The sequence below is a fragment of the Lytechinus variegatus genome, chromosome 15 (assembly GCF_018143015.1).
Source record: "Lytechinus variegatus isolate NC3 chromosome 15, Lvar_3.0, whole genome shotgun sequence".
In the NCBI taxonomy this organism is placed as follows: Eukaryota; Metazoa; Echinodermata; class Echinoidea; order Temnopleuroida; family Toxopneustidae; genus Lytechinus; species Lytechinus variegatus.
The window spans coordinates 12,669,272-12,679,088 of record NC_054754.1 but is presented as its reverse complement, the minus strand read 5'-3'; the positions used below and the strand labels follow the sequence as shown (position 1 = coordinate 12,679,088).

The 9,817-nt window shown below is 35.9% G+C and overlaps 1 protein-coding gene across 1 annotated transcript; it reads right to left on the bottom strand.

The window, feature by feature from the left end:
• Positions 1 to 5,154: 5,154 nt before the first annotated feature.
• LOC121428519 (actin-15B) lies at positions 5,155 to 8,503 on the bottom strand. Its single transcript, XM_041625204.1, has 4 exons — positions 8,419 to 8,503; positions 7,365 to 7,759; positions 6,799 to 7,045; positions 5,155 to 6,204 (listed from the first exon to the last, which is right to left on the bottom strand). Exons 2-4 carry the CDS (start codon positions 7,728 to 7,730, stop codon positions 5,687 to 5,689), a joined length of 1,131 nt encoding a protein of 376 aa, XP_041481138.1. The 5' UTR covers positions 7,731 to 7,759; positions 8,419 to 8,503; the 3' UTR covers positions 5,155 to 5,686.
• Positions 8,504 to 9,817: the final 1,314 nt, after the last annotated feature.

The window sequence follows — 9,817 nt, the reverse complement described above, 5'->3', positions numbered from 1 at the left end:
CATGTGCATGATTGAAAATGTATTCGCTGACTTTTCCGGAGATTTAAATTGATTTATGGTAAAGTAATTTGAACTGTGATAATTATTGTCATTATTATCGTTTAAGTCTACAGCTAAATTCATTTCCTTGGATACAAGGTTTTCAAAATACGGCAGGTTGCAATTTTTCTGTTGGGTTTCAGTATTCGGCCTAAACAAATGGTATAACTCATCATCATTCAACATTGCAAAAGGTTGATTTTCAATGACCGGGAATTTTGTGAGAATAACACGAAATGAAAAACAGCGCTTCCTGTGGAGACCATGGATACCGCTTGCACGTGAGTGTGGACGAGGCAAAGACCTGGAGAGAAGAATTCGATGAAGAAAAACTGGTTACGCACATAGAGAACACGAAAAAATCTACAGACAAACAAAGATTCAACAGGTTAACATTTACATATATACAATGTCTACTAAATGTTAACCTTTGCGTTCTGAACAGATGCATAACGAACATGGGTGAGCTCCCATAGATAATAACGAAGATGGGAAGCCTCCCTATAACAATACTTAAAGTGGCATAGTCATTGATACAAACAATTCAGGGCAGACTTTCCAGTAAAGTGAATGAAGGTGAAAAGAGTCAATGTTCGAATTTTGCAACAATATTCTTAATCTAAAATCAAACTGGTACATGGTCTACGTAATTTTGCATTTGTACGTGTATGTACAAATTATTCATCTTGCTTAAATTAGGAACACTATGAATAAAAATGCTTTACAGGTTTATGACATATGCAAACTTATATAAAAAATAATTTATTCAAACTCAATTTAACATTGAATTAGCTTCTTTTTCCCCCTCTAACATGTCTAAGGATGTGATTTACAAAAACTCCTGCTGATTAACCTTTTTTCATTGATTGATAAAATTATTTAAACAAGCCTTGATAATAAAACATCTAAGAATTTATGGTTTTATTTTCCATTATCCTCTAAACTGCAATTTGTCATTATCATTATCATAATTATTCATAGATATTTGTGACAAAGAACATTGCATATTAGAGCAGGTCAATGATGAACTGAGCAGTTTAAATAAAGGTCAAGCTACTCCAAGTTATTGAAAGCCATTGAAAACCGTTATTCATGCCACTAGACCTTGTTTTTAATCAGAGGAAAGACACTGAAACATAGGTAAACGAAAAAAAAAAAATCCTTTACACTTGGCCTCGCAAACCTTTCAAGGACTTGAAAAATAGACATGCAAGTGTCATGCGAATACATTATAAACCTGTATATATACACATATATACAAATGAGTGTGCCTTATATATATTTTTTTTGAATAATTTTATATCTGATGTAAACAAAATTATATAATATGAAAAAAAGAATTGAATGAAATCTATGTATCTCAACTCTCTCGATACCGTCATATAACATTTTTTTAAATGCATTTTCTATATACGTCAAGCATATCCTTGTTGATGGAATAACAAAAAATAATGGACTCGTGTCCGAGACCTTAAACTTCTACATCAGATTTTGTAGAATCGTTTAAAATGTCTATATTTTTTGTTACAAATGCAAGAGGAACGCAATACACAAATAACAGCTCCAGCTTTTTCAATTTTTTTCCATTTGAGGAAAGGCACTCCAATATAAAATATAATTTATTTACAGTTGACCTCAACAACCTTTCATGGAAATAGAAGACCAAAAATTGACACGCAAGATGTTATGCATGTACATTTATCAGATACATTTAACAAGTGAGTATTCCTTATTTGAAATTATTAGTTGCATTAAGAGAAGAAAAGAGATTATTTATGCATGCGTTTGAAGCTGTTAGACGAAATCATACCACATTATCTATACAAATACAAGTATAGGAATTAAGACCTAAATAATTTTTTTGTAATTTTATATTTATATGCAAGGAGATTATGTGAAGTGATTTTTTTTTCTTCAGTCAATAAAATCCTTTCTTTATCTTTTCAACACTTCTTTCTAAAGATGACTTAATATCAAAACAGCTGTAATTAAGCATTTTTTTGTCATAATTTTTTTTAAAATTTCATTCCATTCAAGACTTGCTGTCATACTTTTATAATACTTTGGTTCAGCTTTGAGTATTCTAATCAGTCATTGTAAACGTCTTTTAACATTTTCTTTCCCTCTTTTACAAAAGAAAAAGAGGAAAGAAAACCTACAAGAAATTGAAGGTCTTTAAATCGAAAAAACAAAAACAAGGACAACAAACAAATAAAAGACCTTCTTCTCACTCCGTCATCTTTCTATCATTTCTTTATAACATGATCTTTCGGTTGAATACTATTATTTGCTCAAAAAAAGAAAGAAAAATAACTATACCAATGCAACCATTTTACTACACATACAGGTAATGATTTAATGATGATATTTTTAAAGAAAAGAAGAAACGTGAAGGACTTTCCATTTGGAGAATCTAAAAGTATTCTCATTCTGTTTCATTTCATTCTGCCCTTTCTTCATTTAAATCTTTCAATCACTTCCTGTTAAACATTTCCTATCCAACGGTGATTTGCAGCAACGATATATGTACACTAGAACCACATTCTATAATATTCATTAAAATGTTCGTGACATAAGGTAAAGGACATTCAGTTAAAAAAAAATGTGTTTTTTTTTATTCTATTTCAACTTATTCAATCCTTCGTAACCTGTCTATTGCTTCTTTTTTTTTTAAGGACATGCTGCCAAATTCAATTATTTGATTCAAAACTAATTTTGATGCCAATTTTTCACTTTATAATTATTTTTTGTTCACCCTACTTCCGTAAAAAATAGAGAAAAAAAGTGAAAGGCATTTTCAAATTGAATAAAAAAATATTCATCATTCTGTTACATTGTATTCTATAATTTCATCGTTGTTCAACATTCCTATTTAATGGCTTGTTGTTAGATGCTTATTAGCATTTGTTCTCATTATACATACACAAGTCAAACGATGTTAAATATTTTTCATAGTATTTGATCATTAAATAAAATAAGGGGGACAAAAAAAACCAGAAGGACATCAAAACCCCTCATTTCTCCGTTTTAAATCCAATGATTACATGTTTCAACTTTAGTTACAACCTGTTTAGGGATTTCACAAACCTTAAAGTTGTTTATAAATATAAGGAAAAGGAAAAGTGACAAGCAGCTTCACCTTATCTTCCATCAGTTTCTCTCAATAAATACTAATTTCATATTTTTATAATCAGCAAAGTTTTGCCGTCTTAGTTTTCCATTTAAAACTCCATTTTGATCATGTAGCAACTTTAAAAGAAAGCAAAAAAACCATTCGTTTCTCATTTCTCTCTAATTACTTGCCGTTTTAAAGGTAATGATTATATGTTACAACTTTAGTTACAGCCAATTCTGGGGGGGGGGGATTTCACAAACCTTAAAGTTGTTTATGAATATAAAGGAAAAGTGACAAGCAGCTTTACCTATCTTCCATCACTTTCTTTCAATAAATATTAATTTCATGTTTTATAATCTGCAAAATTTTGCCGTCTTAGTTATCCATTTAACACACCATTTTGATCATGTAGCAACTTTAAAAGAAAGAAAAAAAATGCCCCAAAGGATACATATCATTTAAAACAAAAAATGCATAATTCCACCGCCTGACCATTTTATCTCATGTATCGATGTTATTCAGCGTGAATACACTCTTCATTGTTCTTCAAGTACATATTTCATTTAAGCATTATTTCATTGATTTTTTTTTAAGGAGTTAGCTGATTTCTTTACATTTGCTTCTGAAACATTTCTTTGACATTTGTAAACATCACTATTTTTCGCTACCGGGATCGGACCAAACAGACCAGCTCTCAGGGGTTGCTCCAGCACTCCTCGAGAATTTGCGTGTTTGTAGAATTACTTTCGATCCAACAATTTTGATTCTCGTAGCCATTTGATCCTTCTTTCTTAGTGAATACGCGATTGAGGCCAATCTACCCCTCTCCCTTTTCATTTTCGGGGGCAAATCGGTGCGTATGGTAACTTTACTGTAAGGGGAAGATTGAAGCTGTGGGATAGGCTGCTGGGTAGATGTCGGTGAGTGTTGACGTGGTCGTCGCTCAAATCCATACAACAAACGATCACGGTCAATCATCCTGACGAATCTGACAATGATTGCTGGGGGTTGACGTTGAGGTTCTGCAACTCCACGGGTGGAAGAGGGTAGCCTGTGCGCATTAACAAGAGGGATCCGGGACGCTTCTTCCTTTGATATTCCCATAAAATGAACAAACACTTCATGCACCACATCGTAGGTGTTTTCCTTCTCATTTCTCTGTTGAACTCCATAAATGAGCAAGTTAGATTTCCTATCGTGAATTTCATTCAGTAGTAGTTTTTCATCAAGTTCTTCTATTTTCTTGAGGATTTGGGAACGCAACTGGGGAAGATAAGTGTTTTCAATACTTGAAACTTTATCAGAAGTAAGAGTAAGACCCGTTTCAAGATCTGATACTTTGTGGTTAGTATTAGCAAGATCTGCTTTCATAGTAGACATTTCTTCCATAAATTTATCCAGCTTACCGTTTAATTGTGTGAATGAAGCCCTTGACTCTAGCATAAAAGAAGCGAGTTCCGGGGGTATCATGGCTGCTCCCTGAGCGCTGCGTTCCTCGTGCAATGACGTGTCACCTGTCATGGCGCCTGTAGTGGTAGTGGTGGACTGCTCACTTTCTGTAGCATTTGCCTCACTGTTTTTGCTTTTAGTTGCGGCAGTAGATTGAGATTTTCCTTTCTGCTGCGCCCTTAGGTTGTAATCTCGCATTCCTCTATCCATATTCACGGATATGCAACTGTTTAAGGGATATTTTCACCAAATTTTGTTGAAATATCGGGAGCTCTCAAAATGTCCGTGCGTTTACCAGGTCATCACAATAATCATCAAAAAGAGCATTCTTTCCTAAAGGAAACAAAATACATGTTTTATGAACTTTTTTTTTGAAAACTTATGGTCTCGCGTATATTTGTACAGCTGAATAGTCTCCATAGCAACCCTCACTTCGGGAAGTAAAAATTCAAACTCATTCGAATCCTCTCAATCCTGAAGATCAACATTTTATACCATACTATTGGTCAAATTATTTTTACATATATACACAGTACTATAACAGACTGAGGTTTAATTTTGTATAAATTTATTTACAATATATTAGTCCGAATTCATACTTTTTGCATATGAAATAATATATACAATACCTTCTGCATGTTCTGAAACTCATAGAACTTTAAGGATGAAAGATATTACGATTTGTTATCATTGAAATGGTCATGATGATAACCATGGTAACAATAACACTTATTTCATGACAATCATTCATAACAGTTCAATAATTTATGGCAATATTGTAACGCCAGTAAAATAAAATTTTCTATCAAGAAAGCAATATTTTTTAAAGTTAGTGAAGAACAATCTATAACATAATCCCCAGTATTATTCAAGTATTATATTATAGTACTATTATATGGTTATGATAAACATATCTGAATTACTGGTATAACAGTCATTTCCACCAATTTTAGGAGAAGCAGAGTTAGGAAGTGATCCGCCACTTATTCAGGGTATGATTGTATTTTTGCTACGACTTGTGTATGGTGAGGAGAAAATAAAAATATCGCATTGCACAGTTTTTATAGGAGAGTTTTTCAAGGTTTAGAAGCATTTCCTGTGGACGATGGATGGGCCAGACTCGTCGTATTCCTGCTTGCTGATCCACATCTGTTGGAATGTTGAGAGAGAGGCAAGGATGGAGCCTCCGATCCATACAGAGTATTTCCTCTCGGGAGGAGCGATGATCTTGATCTTCATGGTTGGTGGAGCAAGGGCGGTGATCTCCTTCTGCATCCTGTCGGCGATTCCTGGGAACATGGTGGAGCCTCCAGAAAGAACAGTGTTGGCGTACAGATCCTTACGGATGTCAACATCGCACTTCATGATGCTGTTGTAGCAGGTCTCGTGGATGCCAGCAGATTCCATTCCAAGGAAGGATGGCTGGTAGAGTGACTCAGGGGCACGGAATCGCTCGTTGCCGATGGTGATGACCTGTCCGTCGGGAAGCTCGTAGCTCTTCTCGAGGGAGGAGGATGAGGCAGCAGTCTGCATCTCCTGCTCGAAGTCAAGGGCGACGTAGCAGAGCTTCTCCTTGATGTCACGAACGATTTCACGCTCAGCTGTTAAATAAAATTAGATTGATTATGAATTGAATAAGTTTTTTTTTTACATAACATTTATCTTAATTTCAAGATTTCACAACGTGATTACATTAAAAGGTTTTCAATTACGATGATGATATTATTTCATCGTCATGTTGATGACATAAATTTCTCTAAAGGCTCTTGAACACCGAGTCTAGGTCAGACCCTGGTCGAGTAAAATGGGTCATACAAACGTGAAATGGATATAATGCACTATTCAAAGTAAACTGTTTGTACCAAATATGCCAAACATAATATGCCTGGTCAGCCATATAGGAAATCAGTTATAACTCAACGACATTTACTTGATGGTATGCGAATTGGGACACGTCTCCCAGATTGTATTCGGTGCCGACAAGGCATTTTCATACTAAACTTTAACGAAATAATGTTGTATGGAAATTATACCAACATGACCACCAACAAGAAAGTGAGTGCGAATTTTGAAGAAGTATTGCTAAATGTAAATCCCTAAAACTTTAAACAGCAGCATGATTTATCGTAAATCGTAAAATATTGTATTTTGAATGACCAACGCAAGTAAAACAAATTGGATAACTTTTATCTTACCAGTGGTGGTGAAAGTGTAGCCACGCTCGGTGAGGATCTTCATCAAGTAGTCGGTGAGATCACGTCCAGCCAAGTCCAGACGGAGGATGGCGTGGGGAAGGGCGTAACCCTCGTAGATGGGCACGGTGTGGGAAACACCATCACCAGAGTCGAAAACGATACCAGTGGTACGACCAGAGGCGTAGAGTGAAAGTACGGCCTGGATGGCGACGTACATGGCGGGTGAGTTGAACGTCTCAAACATGATCTGCGAAAGAAAATAAGAATGGTTTCATGAACTGAAGAGTTTTTATCTATTGTCTTTCGTTTGTTTCATTCCAAATAACATCGGCAAGTTTATTCAATCTTCCGTTAAGTTTTACACAGCACGTTGTCTAAGCATGTCACTCTAACAAGTTGTTTAATTTTTCTAAACGGTTGTTTAAAAAGTTTAAACAGTAGTTGTTAGAGTGACGGGCTCAAACAAAATGCTTAAAATTTTAAACAGCGTTTTATAAACAGTGAAAGTTGAAAGAAACACACGGTCATTGAGAATAAATATGAAGATGACATGATCTTATTCTTACCTGTGTCATCTTTTCCCTGTTGGCCTTGGGGTTGAGGGGAGCCTCGGTAAGGAGGACAGGATGCTCCTCTGGGGCAACACGGAGTTCATTGTAGAAGGTGTGATGCCAGATCTTCTCCATATCGTCCCAGTTGGTGACGATACCGTGCTCGATGGGGTACTTCAGGGTGAGGATACCTCTCTTGCTCTGGGCCTCGTCTCCGACGTAGCTGTCCTTCTGTCCCATACCGACCATGACACCCTGGTGACGGGGCCTGCCAACGATGGATGGGAAGACAGCCCTTGGGGCATCGTCTCCGGCGAATCCGGCCTTCACCATACCGGATCCGTTGTCGATGACAAGAGCGGCAATATCGTCGTCACACATGATGATTTCTTTATAGAATCAAGTTCGACCTATGGATAAGAATTTAAAAAAAATTAAAAATCATGAATACAGGACTTCTCATTAATTGTAGATTATAATTCACCAATTTTACTGTTTATGACAGTGGCGGACCGTGACCCGGAGGAGATAAATCATTTAAGGGGCAATTAAAGTATTGTTCACAAAAAATACAGTGCCCCCCCCCCCCCCCAATCATTTGTCTCCTCCGGGTCACGGTCCGCCACTGGTTTATGATAACGTATTCTCCAATCTTTTGGGCATGACAGGTAACTGCCATGCTATTTGAAAGAAAATGAGAGCACAGGAAAGAGGAAGAGAGAAAAAAAAAGAACATACACCGAATCATACCTGAATTCGTTCATGAAAATCGAATGATTACCATAGCAATTTTAACAGATCATACATCGAAATACATATGTAACTCTTTCACTTTCGAATGGTGGTGATCAGGGATCCTTTTCTCAACTTAACGCGAACAAAGTTATATATTTTTTGGACAATGAAACCTCAGACACGTTTGTTGCAGATCGTACATTTCTATGAAAACTCAATATGAATGTAAAATGGCATTTTAAAAACGGATATTTCAATTCTAGCCTGTTGCATACAAGTCCGCAAGGCTCTTCGTTCCTGTGATTTGAAGTAGTCCAGAAAGTATATGACTTACCTTGAAAGAAGTAAGGGAGCTGTAAAGGCTTTTAGTAATCCGAAGGTTCGGTGGAATCACTCCTCAACCAATAGTCAGTGAGACTGGTGTAGATCCAGCTGAAATTATCGATATTTATGGCCGCCTGTTGATAGATCTCTTACATTCTTTTTCCCTTTTATGGTCATTTTCGAAATCCAAATCGCGTTTGTTTGCTTTAAGTCATGTGACAAAGGCGGGCCTTCAGTGCATCGAGGTACTTGCACACAAACAACGTGGTTGCATTACACTAATAAGGTAATGTGTGTATAAAATTGCACGGTAAAGTAAACTTATGAATATTCATGATTCTTTACCTGAGTCACTGTGTAAAGTACATTCCTGTGGCAAATCTATACAGCACTCCTGTATTTCCAGGGTGATAAGGCTTATTTCCTGTTGATCTAGGTAGACTATCTTACCTCGGTAATAGCGGTTCCGGTTGTCCATGCCCCCCGTACATGCTATCTTTTGCTATCTGATCATGTAAAGATCCATGGGTGTTTCCATGCATGTTTTCATGATTATACCTAAAAAGCAAAGGCATATTCCTCTATTAATCTAATTATAATACCTCCTTGCCTAACTCTTGATTTTCAAAATATGGATTGTTTCATGTACTCGCAAAGAATAGCCATTACAATTGCGACATCGAGGACAAGTCAAAATTATGTTTGTCCCATGTAATTAGCCTATTTAGTGGAGGCACGTACTATTCCATTATTTCGAGATGAAATGTCACTTATCGACGGTTTTTAAATGAATCATAATTAATCAATTCAAATAAACCGTAAAGCCACAAAGTCATATTTCTCTCTCGTGCTTCCTCTCTTTATTTTCTATTTAATTCATTTTCACCTCTCTTGCAAAAAGTCTCACAAACTTTACAAAAGCTTTACTGTTGTAGTTTATTGTTGCTTTTATTTCGTTTTTTTTATGACACCCCTATCTGGCTCGATGATCTATTCACATTCTTTTCTCATCCTTATTATTTTTTCTGTTTCATTTTCATTTTTTTTTCTAAATCAAAGCATTCTATTCATATTCTTATAGTTTTTATTCCTCTATTGTAAGACATCAGTCCTTAGTGACTCGGATCAATAGCCCCTTGTTCCCTTTCTCCACCAATTTTAAGAATATTTTATCTTTAATTTTCTATTTTCATCCTAAAGAGACCCTCAGTGCCCATGATTTGACACCCCCTATTTTTTTCTCCACCTCCTTTCCATAATTCCCCATGTGTGATTTTTGCTTGTAAAGTTTATTTCCAAAGAAGGGCATTTACCGATGCCCCTGCATGGATCCGTATACATTCGTAATTCCGAAGCTTTGTTATTCCGAAGGTTCGGTTATTCCGAAGGTTCGTATTTCCGAAGGTTTG

What these genes read in the sequence shown, in the direction of transcription:
- LOC121428519 (XM_041625204.1), bottom strand. Translation starts at nt 7,730, where the DNA reads ATGTGTGACGACGATATTGCCGCTCTTGTCATCGACAACGGATCCGGT. An exon ending in ACAGGGAAAAGATGACACAG is followed by an intron (nt 7,046 to 7,364) that starts GTAAGAATAAGA and finishes TTTCTTTCGCAG; the next exon opens with ATCATGTTTGAGACGTTCAA. An exon ending in CTACACTTTCACCACCACTG is followed by an intron (nt 6,205 to 6,798) that starts GTAAGATAAAAG and finishes TTTATTTAACAG; the next exon opens with CTGAGCGTGAAATCGTTCGT.